The following is a 16,645-nucleotide window of genomic DNA, read 5'->3' as shown; positions in this document are numbered from 1 at the left end:
TTACTCTTACACAATAAGATCTACTCCAGAGCTTGCTGAAGAACATCAGCTTACTCCCGCTGATGTCATTGTGTTGCTCAGTGCCTCTATTTTTGAAGATGGGGGTGGCGATGTATGTATGCCATGTGTTAGTGGTGCATGTGGGAGCACTGCTCTTCTGCCATACAGTAATAGCAGCCTTAACTTCACCTGCTGCCTTACAAAAGAAATTTTAAAGCCAGACCTTTTACACGTTAGAGACTTGTTCCTACCTTCTGCCATCCGGATAGTCTTTCTGTTCTTTGATACCTGGGAAGCATTATCTTGCAAAGACACTTAAGTGAATGATCCTGGGTGTGAGCAGTCACTGTTGTCACAGTCATCTTCACAAAAATGCACAGAAATAAAGACATCTTTTCCATTTTGCAGCTTACCTTTGTTTAAGCACTCATTATTTTCAACATTATTTTCAACTTGAAGACAAGGTGTTTGAAATGCCTGGTTAACAAATCACTTAATTACAAAACCTGAATCTTCCAATTTAAAGCTAAGATTTTGGTAACTTAAAACTTTTCTCTCTTCAGAGTCCTTCAGACTTTAGGTTTTGTTGGTCTGTGACTGCAGAAGAATTGAGGGAAAAACAGAAATCAAGCGGGTCAACCCTGGACTACCTGGCCAGAGCATTCAGTAAAAAACTTCATTCCTTCCTCAAATTGTTTTGATTCCAATCCTGCATGAAGGGGAAAGAGCAGCCTTGTGAAGGTACATATCAATTGCACTTTATAGTTTAAAATTAATGTGTCCACTCCTATGACATCTGTCTGCGTAGCACACTGCTACACATTTGGAATTTCTTACCAGCCATAGTTCATGCTGAAATACAGATTTCTGACTCTTAACCAGATCTGCGTTGTGCTAGTTGAGGTAGGTACTCTACTCTCACTGCCGAAGAAGCTACAAGCATCTTGTGCTGTTGCATTTGTTGAGATTTCAGATTTTCTCCTGTTTTGTAGTGGTCTCAAACTCTAATTTAGGAGTTGCGTACAACACAACCTAAGGGAACTAGCTGCTCCCACAGCTGAGCATAGGCAAAATCTGCTCTGAAGCTTGTAATGTTCTTTGGCTGTTCATGGTAGTTACACAAATATGAGTGAAGTGCTGTTATCTAGAGGATGCGTTTTGCTGTTTTACTTCCCATTTAAAGTGCAGAATCATGGTGAAGCCCAACTGCCTGCTATGCTTCTGAGAAGTTCCTCTGAAAAGCAGATAACTTTCTAAGGTGCAAAGGTTCAAAACCATTCTTACAAGCTTTCACATTCATTTGAACATGAAAAAGGAAATTAGACATCATGTTACATTTCTAAATTATTACACGTGGTGGCAATTACTTAGTGAGGTGAGATTCCAAGAATGTCTTGAAGATTGTTTGATGTGGAAAAATACTTTGGAAGTGTGAAATCTTCAGGTTTTTTTTTTTTTTTTTTTTTTTTTTTTATTTTCCTGACTTACTGCATCATTTGAAGAGGTCTAGAAAGCCCAGTGAGAGCTAGCTTTGCAGCACCGTGCTGCCAGCTGTTGATATCACTTGGTGCCATGTCCTCTCCTTCCCTGGGAAGGGATGCTGATTTTACCAGTCTTCAGTTCCCTGAATCTAACAAAAAAAAAAAAAAAAAGCAACAGGAAGTATTATTATTGAGGCAGCAGCTGTTTTTGATCCATGGCTGTATGCTCTTGTCAGCAGTTCAGACACAGGAGCTCAGCTATCCCACCTGACTTTATTTTTCTTTAAGCGATCAGCTTTGTACATGTCTCTCAGGTTCATCCATGACCCTAGAAAAGGGTATGCTGGGATGGAGGCCTCCTCTCTCCCGGTGTTCCCAGTGCTGAAGACTGGCACAGTTTCAGTAATTCCAGTTATATCTACAGCAGTCCCAGTTGCTGCTTCTCCCGCAGATCAGCCATTTCCTTGACTTTCAGGTTTCTGATGCATTTGTACTTGCTGATTCCACTAAGTGGGGGCAGTTCTAAAGTAATTCTAAACTGTGAAGGATTTCTGTTTGACTTGGTCTTTGAAATATTATCATTACAGCTACAATGTTTAAATGATTGCTTTCCTGTTCCTTGTTTGTTTGGGAATATGTGCAGATTTCAGACTGCGGGGTATGTTTCATGCAGATGCACCTTTACTGGTGCAGCTTCCTAGCTAGCATCATAACAATTTGTTCCTCTCACTTCGTTTCATTATTTCTAATACTTCTGATAATTTAGTGTTGTGTTAGGTTGTAGAGATGAGACTCGTTCATTGTTAGAGGCTTACTGCTGTCCTTTAGTGGATGAGCTCTTGGGTGTTTTTTCAGGCTACATCAAAAATAGTCTGCTGCTTCTTGTGTGTTCTTGAGCTTTTCCAAGAAGTGATCTTGTACAAATGCTGAGAAATGGTCTAGCAGAATTGTGTGGCATTACTTAAAATATCACAGGAGCTGCAGGATGCCCTTTTTACCTCCATTATCTATTTTTGCAGGCTAAACTTTATTTTTAAATTTTAGATAACCTACAAGGAAAATATTGTTGGTGTGGGACCTTCTGATCTTTTAAGATTTTCTGTGTATAAAAGCGTAGTGCTTTTCTGTTCAAATAAATACACGCCTTTGGATTACTTAAGCGGTTCCATTTTGATTTTCATACACTTTAATTATACTTGACTAGTACAAATATTAATGGAGAGTACTTGATTTACAATAGGGCTTTGTCTCTACTGTCCATGTAAGCTGAGCGCCTTAGAAATATTTGCAGTCAGCAGCAATAGATTTCTGAAGTTTGTTCTCAAGCCAAGAGAAATTTCGTATGTATTTCCACATTTCATGGTATCTTCACACAGTTTTGTCTGCTAAGTTATTAACTACCTGTGATCAAATCCTGACGCTCTCTTATCTCTTGTAACAGCTAATGTTTCTGGTGCTTCAGCAAGGATGTTGATGTTTCATTTGTCAGTGATGATCAAGCTTTTCTTCCAGCTGGATGCATCTGTTTGTCCTGAGAAATGTGACTGCTCTTTCAAAAACGCAATTCATTGCTCTGGCCCTCACATAAAAGACCTGGAATCATTAAATCTGCCTTGCAACGTGACAGAAATTCACATAACAAACACTAATGTAACACACTTGCAGGATGTTTTTTCTAGGATGGTAGCGCTGCAGCATCTCATCTTATCTTCAAACAACATCACTCTCATTTCACCAGTGGCTTTTAAAGGCTTGAGAGGGCTGAAAGCCCTCAGACTCGTAGATAACAAGCTGGTTGAACTTCCTCCGGAAGTGTTTGATGACACGGTACACCTTCGGCAATTGATCATTAAAAATAACAGGCTGAAATCCATCAAAGAGAATCTGTTTGACAGACTAGCCAGTTTGGAGGAGCTTTTCCTGAACAAAAACCAACTAACAGCACTTCCTAGTGGCGTGCTGAAGAACCTTGCCAAACTCAAAGTACTGAACTTGTCAAGAAACTTTTTGGCAGTACTGCCTAGAAATATATTTAGTGCATTAACCAGGCTTGAGAAGCTGATACTGTATTTTAACAGGCTCTCTTCAATAGAGTCTGGTTTGTTTGACAGCCTGAGGGAACTGCTGGAGCTCTTCCTGCATTCCAATAACATCCAGTCCATCGCCCCTGATGCATTTCATCGGCTTCAGAAGCTTAGGAGACTAACACTCTCCAGAAACAACCTCGAGGTTTTGCCTCCCGGGCTCTTTCTGCACTTGCATAACCTGTCTAAATTGACCTTGTACAGGAACCCACTGAAGTCTCTTCCAGAAGTATTGTTTGGAGAGATGAGGAATCTTGGTAGCCTGTGGCTGTATCACACACAGCTCTCAACGATACCAGATTTCGTGTTCAGTAACTTGACAAACTTAGAGCTTCTCGTGCTGAGTTTTAATCCAGAGCTCTGTGTTCTCCCTAGGAATGCATTCAGTGGTCTGAAAGAACTGCGGGGCCTTTCTCTGCATACAAATAATATTTCCAGTCTGCCAGAGGGTATCTTCCTGGGCCTCCAGAAACTGCAGAACATTTCCCTTTTTGATTCCAGGCTTGAGTTTCTTCCGAGAAACCTCTTTCATAATCTCAAGCACCTTCAGAAAGTTTACCTCAATAGCACCAAGCTGCGGTCTCTTCCTGGAGATTTCTTTCTCACCTTACCTGAGCTGCAAGAAGTATTCCTTGATGGCAACCCTTGGAGATGTGACTGCCAGATTCGTGGCTTCCGAGAGTGGCTCCAGAAGAGCAAGGAGATAGTGAAAGAAGTGCAATCTCTAGTGTGTGACAGCCCGCTCTCCCTAAGGAACATCTCTCTGGTGGCTCTAACAGATCAGCACCTGCAGTGCCCGCCAGCCACAGCCACTGCATACCAGACATTCAGGTCAACTTACTCCCAGACCGTGACTTCTCTTGTGACAGAGCACTTGAAATCATCCTGGAAGACAAACCTAACAGCAGTGTCCAACATGGATACCAGCACACCCACATCAATTCCTCTTGCAACTCCAGGTTTTACCTATTCGCAGGCTCAAGGTGTTGAACAGTTAGGCTTTCATGCCTCAGATGTTCCAGCCCGAACTTCTCCCAGCACCGTAGTAGAAACCAACAGTGTCAGAGGAACAGATTTAACCACTCTTGCCTGGTGGGATGAGTTGCCAGCCCACAAGAGTGTTGAGCCACTTGTTAACAGCAGGGTTGTCTATTGTCGGCTATTCTTCTGCCTTCACAGTTTGGTTTTAGCACTCCAGACTGTCATCATTGTGCTCATTCTTTGTGTGGTGGGCAAAATCAGGCAACTCTTCCACTCCAGAAAGGTTCCTGCTCAGCCTGTAGTTCTGATACGTTTTCTAAAAAGATAGAGGGTACCAGCCATAGAGAGGGTTAGGAGCATTGCTCTGTTCAATTTGAGTGTTCAGGCGGTTCACGTTTGGTTCAGATATGGATTACAAATCTTTACAGCAAGAACCATAAATGCTGTGTCTGTAAAACATAATTAAAACGTGCTTTTATATACCTTACGGTGTTTGCCAAAACAGATTGTGATCCCTGAATGTTGCCACAGCACTTGGTGTACAAACTCAGAGGGAGAGCTGGCAGAAAAGCTGTGGTCACCTCTGTGTGGAGCTCAGGCCTTTGGTCAATGTGGTGCTGGCTTCCTGCAGCCCTGCCCCTGTCACGCACCCCTGCTTGTTGCTCTGCTCATGCTGCTCCGATGGGAGAGGCGTTTCTGAGTGGCTGGCTTGCGGGAACAAGTTTCCATTTGGAAGAAAAAAATGGGATCAGCGTAGGGAGGCTTCCGTGGGAGCACTGCTGTAACTTGTTTAAAGGTTGCCTGTAGGACTCCAAATGCTGTTTCGCCTCTTACTGCCTGTAGTGGTTTCCCTTTCCTGAGAAAACAAATGGTATTTTGGGGACTACGTGCTGGAAAATAGCTTTCAAAAAGGGCAGGGGGAGGGAATGGAGGCGAGGGGGGAGCATGGTATGTCCTTGTTTTTGCTTTCTATTCTCAGCCCCTTTCCAGCATGTAGGAGGCAGAAGGTGATGTGCGTTACCATTCACAGCTGATAGTGTTTTCCTCTTTCTTAGTCAGAGGAAGCTAAGAAAGATGTTGGTCTAGAAGTATAACCTTGGTGAATTCTGTTGTTGATTGGTTTTGAAACTTTGTACCATTACTACAAATCTGAATTTTAAGTAAATGCCTTCATCCTTAAATTCTGACCAGAGGCTTGAAAACGCCTGTCTGACTTCAGCAGGCAGTAGCTGTGGCTTTGTCTCTCTGCAGAGAGTCAGAAGCGAGCTGTGCTTCGTCAGAGGCACCCGGCGTGCAGGCGTGAGAAAGGTGTGCTCAGTCCCAGGGCTCCTTACACCTTCCTGGGACGCAGCCTAGTGCTCTGACTTCCAGCCCTTTCAAGTGTTTGATGTACAAAGGCAGCCACTAGACAACAGTGTGGGTTTTGGTCTTCTACTGAATTCCTGATGAATATCTCGAATGATATGAATATTCTAGGTTGTAAGTAGACTGGTAGCTGTCGGGTGGCGTGTGCTTCTTTGGTGGCTCTTAGGTTTAACTATAGGTTTTTATCTTAATTACGTTACTTAGCTTGATGTTAAAAGCTCTGCCCTTGTGCTCAGAACCTAGGACTGGATTAAAGAGCCCCTGGATGTGGCTCCCCGCATTCTCAGGTATGAAACCCTGTTATCTAGGAGTCCTTTTGTAGCCTTGCTGATTTTTGAACTAGAGGCCTTTCCTGGGGTGTTAAATAGCAGTTGTCTTGCTTGTGAGGTCTAAAATTTAGCAGGCCGGGCAGTAGTTAAAGACATCTCTAAAGGAGGAGAAATGTGACTTAGTGCAGCTGGTGTGAAGCAGACGGGTTAGAAGCACAGAAGCCCCAGAATATTTTACTGCAACGTATTTAAATGGGAAGCACAAAAACAACATGAAAGCTTTGGGTGGCGGTTCTGGCTCGTTGCATGTTAGCACTTAAAAAGAGGTAATTAGTACAAATTTAGGTTCCTCTCGGACAACTGTAATGACCACTTAGCGTTCTGCCAGCTCCAGGGCTGTCATATGGGTGCCACGCAAGCATCTGCTTTCAGCAGGCAGGAGATAAGTGTAATCTGGGCTAGCGAGGAAATTGTACAAGCTGTGCTGGTCACCGCTTTTCTTGGCGCGGTGCTGAAGGAATGGGCTCACAGCATAAGGCACTTGGATGCACGCTGGTTTGTAAGAAAAAGCGACAGTTTAATTGCTGTGTTGACATACAGCAGGCTCTCTGCATGTCCAATCTGTCCTGCGTGGGCAGGGTGCACAAGAGCAGCAGGTAAGGAGCAGCTCCCAGCTTTTTTGAGTCTTCACTTGGCTGCCCCAGCCCCAAAATGAGGCCAGCTCAGTCTCCTTTGGCTCACTTGCTGCAATCGCTCTGCTCTGGCACGTGGGGGCTTTGGCATGTTGCTGTGTACAGTCAGGCACTAAGAGGAGGATGATTTGTCTTTGCATGCTGTCATCGGGCTTTCCCCACTCTTGAGCCAGACAGGGGAAGTGAAGTCAGCAGACAACAAAAGGCTGGAGCAATACAACCTTGGGGTGTTTCACCAAGCCTTCCTTTCCCCCCTGTGACAGGGATGTCATGTTTTGTCCTGCTTCTGATTCACTGCTTGTTGCCCAGCATAGCTCAGCCCGTCCTGGAAATCTCCTCTGGCCTGGAAAATCCGAGGAAATCCTTATTTATGTCCCGTATCCGTCTAGCCTGGCGAAGGGACTCTCCTCCAGGTCAGCGTGACTGCGGGTGCGGCAGGAGGGCAGGCAGCAGCGAGGGCTCCTTGAGGGAAAAAATCACGAGGCAGGGCTTCCCTGAGCCTGCAGCTCCTGAGAGGGGGGACCAAAAGCTGGAAGAGGTTTTTGGGACCCGATCTTCTCGCAGGCTGAGCACAGGTGGGGCCAGGCATGCCTGCACACCGCAGTGAGCCCCACGCCCCTGGCTGCGGTACAGGCAGGGGATGCAGAGCCATGGTTTACAGCTGTGCGTTAACCAGGCCTCCTCGTTCAGGAATCGCCTTGGGGTCTGAATCCTCACAGGCGTGCTTGGAGTACGTCAAGTGGGGCTGGTCCAAGGTTTTCTGTAACTCACTGTGAGGCTTTTTTTTCCAGTGGCTGAGGCTCCTGCTCTCTCCACGCCGCAGCAGCAGAGCGATGCAACATGCCTGCAGCGCGATGTCACTGCAGGTGCTGGTCTCTGCTCGTCGGGGCCGAGCCTGCTGCATCCCCTCCTAGCAGCCCCAGGGCCTAGAGCCCAGTCACTGTTGCCTTTCCTCTCCCTGTAACCTGCCTGGTTCCTGGCTGCTGTGTGCCGCCCCGCATCCCCTGGTGCCTCTGCCCTTCCCGTTTCGCTTCTGCCTCGTGAGCTCAGCCTGCTCGAGGGCTCTTCTCGCTGCTCACAGGAGGTGAGTGAGCTCAAGTGCCCTACTCGCTGCAGCTTGCTTGGGCAAGCACCCTGGTACAGGTTGTTCCCTTGGTGTATCTTCTCCCGTGCCAGCACACAGCCGCATGATCGGGGGCTGCGCTCACATCCCGCTCCTCCCTGTCCCGAGGGCAAGGAGAAGTTGGGTAGTGGCAAACATGCTCAGAGGCATTGGCTGCGCAGACACCCAGCAGCGCTCCCGAGTTCAAGAATTCGCACAAAAGCCAGCTGAGAGGCAGGAGCGCTGGGATCCTCTGGCTGACGTTAGAGAATTGGCTGTGTCCCTCCTCCAGGCCTTGGACCAGCGCATCTCGCCTGGGGGAGCTGATTCAGCAGCTGGGCGAGGGGAGCGCAGTGTTGCCTAGGGATTACAGAATCGCCGGGGAGGAGATGGGACCGAGGCTGTAAGCGCCAGTGTTTACAAACTCCCGAAGTGAGCTGGAGGCCTGAAGCTCCACCACAGAGGCGTACGAGCCCTGGGGGCAAATTGTCTGGTTGAGTTCGCAGCCCCTTGCTGGGCGTTCCCAGGCCCCTGAGCCCTCACCCAGCTGGGTGCCAGCTCTGTGGGGTGGGGGTCTCACAGCTGCACCAGGGGACATCCTGCCACCAGGCTCGGCCCCCCAGGAGCAATTGTTACTGTCCTCCTTCTCTGTGCCATGCCAGATGTCAGCTGTGCCTTTGTTTCTCTCTGAGACCCGCAGGGCCGGGAGCTGGGGCTTGCTGGGGCCTTCCCATGGCGGTGGGAGAGCAGGGGGGGCTGTAGGAGTGCCTGGGGCTCTGGCCTGGCCTCCCCCAGCTCCCGGCGCCCGCGCCGCCATCGGACAAGCTCTTTCCGCTTCGGATTATCGCTCCTCCGGGCGGCTTTGGCTGCAGGCCCCGCATTCCTTCCAGCCTAGCGCTGCCCTGGGCCGGGGCCAAGCCCTGCGTGCCGCTATCGCGGGGAGGAACCGGCCCCAGCGCTGCTGCGGTCCTGCCGGCCGGGCGAGCCCTGCTGGGGCTCATGTTTGTAAACGCTCACCTCAAGGGGTTTGCTGGCTCTCAGGCTGCTGCCTGGGTGGAAACAGCGAGCCTGAGGCCCACCTCGCTGCCCACCCAGGGGGAGGGATGCTGCTGGGTACCTCCTCTGCAGCCCTGCTCCTGAGCGCCCTGAAGGCAGGGTACGTGCCTGTCCCTCGAGGCGGCTGCAGTGGGATGTCCCGTACCATGAGCAGCACTGCGTGCCTCAGCCAGGCACCCAAAAATGTCCTGGGGCTGGATCCCTGGTCCTGTGGAGGAACTCTCTCGTTTGGGCTCTTAAAAGCGGTTTGTGTGTGTGCTGGGGAAGGGGCTGCTGGAGCCTTCCCGCTTGGGAAGGGCTCAGCGCAGTTTCTGAGGACCCAGTGCACTTCACCCCTCGGCCACGCTCCAGCCTACGTGAGCTGCAGCACGGCCAGGGCTGCCTGTCCTCCCGTGCTCTGGGCTGGAGCACGGCGGGGACCCTTCCCCTGGCCCACAGCCCAGCACTCAGCCCTCCTCCTCCTCCTCCTCTGCTTCACAGAGCAGGCCCTGGCCCCGTGCCCTCAGCCAGCCGCTCTGCGAGCACTTGGGGAGGAGGTGCGGGCTCCTCTGAGCACCACGGGTGGTTTGGAGGAGTACAAAATACCTGGGGGGGGGTCCCAGCCTCGTGCTGTAGAGGGCAGGGGGGTCCAGAGATGCCCAATACAGGTTCCTGCTGGTCCCAGGGCTGCTCAGCAGGGAACCCCAGGAGCACATCCCTGCATCCCTCTGCTGCATGGGGGGACCCTAGGGCTGGGGGGGACATGGCAATGGGGCCGGCCGTGGGGTGGGGATGTGGCTGCCGGGCTGCACAGCAGTGCTGTGTGGGTGAGCACGCTCAGCTGTTTGGCAGATGAGTAATGCTCCTTTCTGGCCAAGCCCACAAGCTGCTAATTTTAGCGATTGCTTGATTTTTTCCAATCTGTCTCGAGTCCCTTGGTGATTCAGAGCCGCCCGGTTTTGTTGCGCCCGCAGCCCCGGCCGTGTGAATGTGCTGGGAGCGAGCCAGCACGGATGCAGCCGGGACTGTCCCACTGTCCGGCTGTGAGGCACAAACCTACCCAGCCGTGGGTGATGCTGCTCTGCTGGGGCTTGGGGGTACCGGGAGAAAGGGGCTGCTTAGGGTGAGCTCCCCTTCCCTGCCCGCATCCCCTCCTCTCCTTGTGCATAGCCTGGGGCTGCCTGGTGAGGCTGGATTCTCTCCATGCCATCATCCCTCTAGGGCTGCCCCAGGACTGGCCCTCCCGGCCCCTTTCCTGTCTATGCATTGACAGCTTTGGTCTGTTCCATGCCCCAGCTCTCACGGTGCCGTATCCATCCCCATCCCCATCGCTGCTGGGGCCGTGCTGCTGGAAGGAGCTGAGTCCGACATTCCTCTGTCGGCCTGGGTTCGGAGTGGTGGTTTTCCAGCAGCGCTGGGTTTTGGTTTCTGTGTTGTTTTGCTGAAAAGCCGGGTGCCTCGGGGGTGAGTCAGAGCAGGCAGCAGCCCAGCAGCGCTGGCGTTGGTGGCGGGCAGACAGAGCCGGCCGATAAGGGTGCGATAGGGCCGGGCGAGCCCAGCTCCGTGCCAGGGCTGCAGGGCCGGGGCGGCTCCCAAGCCCGCTGCCTGACCTCCAGCTGCATCACTCGGAAGGAAACGGGGAGTTTAGTTTGGGAACCGCGGTGCTGGGAAAATCTGCTGTGGCAATAGCACGTACCTAAGTACTCGTGGGTGGTGTTTTCAAAAAGCCCCATTCTCCATGCCCAAAGCCCCAAGATTTGCCCCGGGAGCAGGCAGATGAGCACCAGGGGATGCTGTGAGGGTAGTGCCATCCTGGGTGCTCGCTGCCTGGCAGGGGGGGACCCGTGGCCACCGTGTCCCACAGCCGCCGGGCCCCCCACGCTCGGCTCCCTTGGGGCACCCATTGGACCCGACACGTCTCCGCGGCGGCTGCCTACAGCTGCTGTCCCACTCCCCACCCTCTTCCCACGATCCCTGCCTGAGCGTGGCAAGAAACTCCCTTCTGCAGCCCTGCAGTTTGTGGTGTTTGCCTTGTTCTTGTTCCCACCGTGAGCAGGGTCCCTGTCCCTGTCCCCTGCATGCTGGCAGCACAGCACCCTGCTGCGTGGGATGGGAGCAGCCTTAACTCCTGGCCTTTGGGGCCAGCACCGCCTGGTTCCCATCTCGGGCAGCTCGTTAGGGCCGGCTGGGGCTTGAGCAGGGCCTGCTGGAAATGTGGGTGGGCTAAAACAGGATTAGAGGCTGTAGGGAAGGCCAGCTGCCCCGTGGTTAGCACGGGGCTGCTGCTGGCTTGGAAAAAGGGGCCACGCACATCGGTTTTTCCTCACTGTTGGCTCCCAAACCTCCGCTCCTGGCTGCTGCTGGACCCGGCCTATGGGTCTGACAGGGACAGGTGGGCATGAGGCAGCTGGGGACAATGGTGGGGACCCTGTGGAGCCCTGTGGGCTGGGGGTCATGGGGAGGGCTGGCAGTGGGCACCCCAAAGGAAGGCAGGGAGTTTGGGCCCTGCTCCCCAGCCCCTGGGTGCTGGGCTCCGTCCCCCTGCGCTGGGGCTCCTGAGGAAGGAGAGCGGCATGGGGCAGTGCCCGCAGGCACCCTGTGGGTTTGCTTCTCCTGTTGGGCAGTGGATGAGGGCTGCAACCCTGGTGGATGCGACCTCATGGATGGATGATGCTGGGGCACCTCAGGAGCTGCAGGGAGCCCAGCAGCACATCCCAACCCTTTCTGCTGCGTCTGGAGAGCCCCAGTGTGCTGCTGCGGGGTGGCCCCAGCATGGCCGTGGGTCCTGAAGCTCACGGGGGCCGTAGCAAATGAAGAAGGAACTGTGCAGGCACCGAGGTGATGCCATGGAGGAGCCCTGGTGACCGTGTGACAGCAAGGGGCAGGATGGTGCCCTGGGGGCCTGGTGTCACCTGCCTCTTTGGTCACAGCCCCTGGTTATGTCCTGGGGGCTCCTCAGGGCCGAGCTGTACCCCGGGCACCGGCTGCCATGCACGGCGTGTTCCTGGGGCTGGCCGCTGCTCTTCAGGCGTGAGTGAGTGAGATCGTGAGTGAGAAACCAGCATCTCCGTCTTCAAGACAGTTGCTTTGTTTGCTGAGGAAACACGAGTTGGAAACGGCTCCGCTGCAGCGATTTCCGTAACCCCGCCGCTGCCCCTGTGCTGATTCATTGATTTGGACGGGTTATATACTGGGAGGGGAAGCGTGAACCACACTCGGCTCTCCTGCCAGCACGGAGCTGTGCTCGCTCGGCGCTCGCGGCTGCAGGACACTCGGGTAAGTCTCCTCTCTGCTGTTGGCCCCGCCAGCATCACCATGAGCCCGCAGACCCCCGGGGCAGCTCTGAGGGGTGGGAGCGTGGCAGAGCAATGTGCATGCTGAGCACCTTTGGATTAGATGGAGACATTTGTCTTGTGAGGGGTTCTCCAACAAACTGAGTCTGCTTAGGCATTGTGGGAGCTGATATAGTTACAGAGGCAAAGTATGTTAAATAATAACCTGTAAAGAACACGGAGCGGGGGCAGGATCAAAATTTAGGGGCCCTGCGGTTAGAGCCACCTGGATGCTGAGGGGCTAGATATTCATCTCCTCGGTCTGGAAGTTTTTGTCCCTAAAAAGAGAAAGGGAGATAAATTGTTTACAGCTGTCTTTCCTGAACCGTGCTCCAGCTTGGATGCTCTGTACGCTCGCTTAACAGGGAGTGACATGAGCAGGGCTTTTGATGTGCAAAGCGCTTGGTGGAGTTTATAAAGGGCTTGCCATAAACAAAACTGTTCTGGGATGCATATTGTTTCCATATGTGAGACACAAGCTGTGCTGGCTTTCCGAGGGCTCCTCCCTCCCCTGCAGCATCAGGCGCTTCCCTGGCGCTTTGCGCTCCCAGACCTGCCTGGCCAAGCCCTGCTCCATGCCTGGGGGAGCAATGGGTTTCCTCCTGCCTTGTGCCACCGGGAGCTGCCAGCCGGGCACCAGGCTGCTGCCCTACTCCATGCAGAGCTCCCAGGTCGGGGAACGTGCCCCTGGAGCATTGAGAGATGATGGCTGTGCTCAGGGACCTGCCCACGGCAGGGGTTTGGAGTTGGATGATCCTTAAGGTCCCTTCCAACCCATCCCAGCTGAGGCTGGTACCCGCTGGCTGGGGGCTCCCTGCTGCTCGGGGCTGTGCTGCTGGGACCAGCTCGCCGTGCTCACTGCAAAACAGGAAACCACACTCCTGCTGCTGGGAGAGCGGGTGCAGGGGACGCCAGGGATGCCACTAATAGCTGTGGTGTGGCAGCGCGGCGCCGCAGCCCTGGCTCTGCCCTGCCTGTCCCCAGCCGTGCTGGGAGGCGTGCGGCCAGCCCCGCTTTGCAGGGGGAGGCAGCACCCATCCCTGGCGGGGCTGGGAAAGCGCTGTGCTGAGTCTCCTCCTCTGTTTTTGCCGCAGGCCCCATGGAGCAGGGAGGCTGGCGGCTGCTGCTGCTGCTGGTGGGCTTCCAGCTCGCCCGCGGGCAGTGCCCGGAGCAGTGCCAGTGCGTCCGCACCGCCCAGGTGGAGTGCTCCGGTGCCGGCATCACCGCCGTCCCCAGCCCCATCCCCGCCAACGCCATGACCCTGCAGATCATCAACACGCGCATCACCGAGCTGGGCGAGGCGTCCTTCGGCAACGCCTCCCTGCTGATCGGGCTGCGCATCGAGAAGAACGACCTGTCGCGCGTCAGCCCCGGGGCCTTCCGGCACCTGCCTGACCTGCGCTACCTCAGCCTGGCCAGTAACAAGCTGCAGGAGCTCCCGGTGCAGGTCTTCCAGCCCCTGGGCAAGCTGGAATCACTGCTGCTCTCCAGCAACCAGCTGCTGCGCGTGGAGCCCTCGCACTTCGCCCACCTGAGCAACCTGAAGGAGCTGCAGCTGCACGGGAACAACCTGCACGAGCTGACGGAGGGGGTGTTCGACCAGCTCGCCAGCCTCACCAAGCTCAACCTGGCCCGGAACAACATCGACCGCCTGCCCCCCCAAGCCTTCGAGCGGCTGCCGCGGCTGCAGGTGCTGCGGCTCTACGAGAACCGGCTCCGGCAGATCCCGGCGGGCGCCTTCGATGGGCTGCCCGAGCTGCAGGAGCTGGGGCTGCACCAGAACCAGCTGGAGACGCTGTCCCCGGAGCTCTTCGTGCACAACGGGAACCTTCAGAAGCTCTACCTCTCCAACAACCTCCTCACCGCCCTGCCTGGTGGCATCTTCCTGCCCCTGCGCGCCCTCTCCAAAATCACCCTGCATGTCAACCGCCTGCGCGACATCTCCCCGGCGGCCTTCGGCCCCATGCCCAACCTGAGGGAGCTGTGGCTCTACGAGAATGAGCTCGCCACCCTCCCCGCCGCTGTCTTCAGCAACCTCACCCAGCTGCAGCTCCTGGTCCTGAGCAAGAACCAGCTCCGCACGCTGGCCCCGGGAGCTTTCCGGGGCCTGGGCGAGCTCCTGGAGCTGTCGCTGCACTCCAACGCCCTGCGCCGCCTGGACGCCGAGGCGCTGGGAGGGATGCCCAAGCTGCAGAACATCTCCCTGCAGAACAACCGGCTGCAGACGCTGCCCCGGGGCCTCTTCGCCGCCACCCCAGGGCTGCGGCACCTCCAGCTGCACGCCAACGCCCTGGAGAACCTCCCCGCCGGCATCTTCTCCCCAATGGCTGCCCTGCGGGAGGTGAAGCTGCACAACAACTCGTGGCGCTGCGACCAGGGCATCCTGCCCCTGCGTGCCTGGTTGGAGGCCAACCCCCAGAAGGTGGGTGAGACCCCCCCGCTCTGCGCCCAGCCGCCCCCCCTGCGGGGAGCACCCATCGCCCAGCTGCGGCAGGACCAGCTCCCGGCCACCCCACCTGGCCCCACCGCCGGCACCCCGCTCCCTGCCCTCCCCTCCAAGGGGACATCGCCGGGGAGCACCGAGGCGAGTTCCTCCACGGAGCCACTGCTGGTTACCCCCAGGCCCCAGGAGGAGGAGGAGGAGGAAGAGGAGGAGGAAGGAGGGGGGCGCTGGGGGCTGACCCGCCTGCAGAGCGGGGTGGTGGTGGCCGTCATCGTGCTGGTATGTGTGGCCCTGCTCTGCGCTCTGGTGGCGCTGGTGGCTTACAGCTGTAGGAAGAAGAGCCACGTCGTGCTGATGAGGATGAAGGCGCCCAACGAAGCCTGAGCCCCCGGCAGACCCTGGGGGGAGCGGTGCCGGGGGGGTGTCCCCTCCCCGCGGGGACAAGGGACCTGAGAGCTGGACGGGCCAGCATCGCCCCGCGTGCCTGTCCCCCTCTGCTGCTCTGCTTTGCCGTGTCCCTGCCCTGCAGCAGGGTGTCACCCGCTGGTGTCCCCGTGGCTGCGCTGTCCCCAGCCCCTCCTGCCTCCTGCGCAGCCCCCGTGCTCGTTCCCTTCCTGAGAGCCAGGAGCCAGGGCGCTGGGGACCACGCTACAACCAGGGGCTGCCCAGAGCAGAGCAGGGAGCCGCAGCCTGGCCATGGAGCACTGGGACCTCTCCTCCTTCACCTCACATCATCCCCTGGAGCAACGCCTACTGCTTGCCCCACACTGCCTGTTGTCCCCTTGTCCCCTCACGCCTGCAGCCTCTGCCCGTGCCGGGGCACACGGGCACGAAGCCAGCACCCAGGGCCGGGAGCCGGGCGCACGCCTTCACCCTGAGGAAGGCAGCGTGCGTTTGTAGCTCAAAGGGCCCGGGCGGCCTCCGCTTGGCCCCCAGCCCAGCGGGCTCCATGCCTCCACGGCGGCACAGCCGGGTGACTTGGCCGCGTCCACGCCGCCTGCCCTGCCTGCAGGCAGCACGGTGAGAGCAGCGCCCTGCCCTGCCCTGCCCTGCCCTGCCCCGCCTCAGGCGGCCTCTCGGCCCCGCACGCTTGTGCTTCCCCTGCCTGCAGCGCTGCGGGGCTGCCTGCGTGTCCCAAGCACTGCAGCCCCCAGCCCTCCTGCATCCCTGCCCGGCAAAGCTGCAGCCTCTCCTCTCCCTGCTCCCACCCCGTGGTGCCCCTGCTCCGTGCCCAGCCCTGCTGGCAGCCTGAGTGGTGCCGGGGCACGGGGTATGGGGCAGCATGTGCGGCACCGGGCTGCACGGGAATGGTGCTACAGGACAAGGGTCGCAGTGGGTGTGAACCCCCTTGTGTGGGCTGCCCACGGAGCTCTGTGAGGCAGTGGTGGCACAGGCAGACCCGTGCTTGTGCGTGTGATGGGATGCTTCTTCGGGCTGGGACCTGCACAATGGCTAGAAATGTGGGACTGTGCCTTGGGGCTGTTTGGTACTGCTCTGTGATCTCCCATTAAAGCACGGTTGTCCATCTCCAGTGCCAAGAGTTCTTTGTTTGCTCCTCTGCGGCGAGTGGCATCCTTGGAATAACCCAGCAGGGACAGGAGCTTTGCTTTGCTGCCTCTCCAACGTGATTTCCTCATGGTGAGGCTGCTGGGGGTGGGAGAGGGCCAGAGGTTGTGGCTGCAAAGCCCAGGCTGGCCTGGGGTAAGGGAGGGCTTGGCTGTCCGACGGCAGCAGGATGGCTTTTGGAGAGCAAGCTGAGACCTCAACGAGTTCCCTGATGGAGCCGGAGCTGCTGACTGCCTCCTGTGCAGCCCTGTCCTCACAGCAGGGCTCTGAGGGTTTGTGCTGAGCTTCTCCAAAC

General features: G+C 55.7%; 2 protein-coding genes across 2 annotated transcripts; both read left to right on the top strand.

Annotated features, from left to right (window-relative positions):
• Positions 1-104: 104 nt before the first annotated feature.
• GP5 (glycoprotein V platelet) lies at positions 105-5,327 on the top strand. The gene is made up of 2 exons (XM_005014318.6): positions 105-741; positions 2,923-5,327. Exons 1-2 carry the CDS (start codon positions 714-716, stop codon positions 4,872-4,874), a joined length of 1,980 nt encoding a protein of 659 aa, XP_005014375.4. The 5' UTR covers positions 105-713; the 3' UTR covers positions 4,875-5,327.
• Positions 5,328-11,995: 6,668 nt separating this feature from the next.
• LRRC15 (leucine rich repeat containing 15) lies at positions 11,996-16,316 on the top strand. Its single transcript, XM_027464784.3, has 2 exons — positions 11,996-12,285; positions 13,436-16,316. The coding sequence occupies exon 2, from the start codon at positions 13,441-13,443 to the stop codon at positions 15,166-15,168; it is 1,728 nt and encodes a 575-aa protein (XP_027320585.3). The 5' UTR covers positions 11,996-12,285; positions 13,436-13,440; the 3' UTR covers positions 15,169-16,316.
• The last annotated feature ends 329 nt before the right edge of the window (positions 16,317-16,645 follow it).

Source organism: Anas platyrhynchos, chromosome 9 (assembly GCF_047663525.1).
Source record: "Anas platyrhynchos isolate ZD024472 breed Pekin duck chromosome 9, IASCAAS_PekinDuck_T2T, whole genome shotgun sequence".
In the NCBI taxonomy this organism is placed as follows: Eukaryota; Metazoa; Chordata; class Aves; order Anseriformes; family Anatidae; genus Anas; species Anas platyrhynchos.
The sequence above is the reverse complement of the archived record's forward strand: the minus strand, read 5'-3'. Positions and strand labels throughout refer to the sequence as shown.

What these genes read in the sequence shown, in the direction of transcription:
- GP5 (XM_005014318.6), top strand. Translation starts at nt 714, where the DNA reads ATGAAGGGGAAAGAGCAGCCTTGTGAAG. An exon ending in GAAAGAGCAGCCTTGTGAAG is followed by an intron (nt 742 to 2,922) that starts GTACATATCAAT and finishes CTCTTGTAACAG; the next exon opens with CTAATGTTTCTGGTGCTTCA.
- LRRC15 (XM_027464784.3), top strand. Translation starts at nt 13,441, where the DNA reads ATGGAGCAGGGAGGCTGGCGGCTGCTGCTGCTGCTGGTGGGCTTCCAG.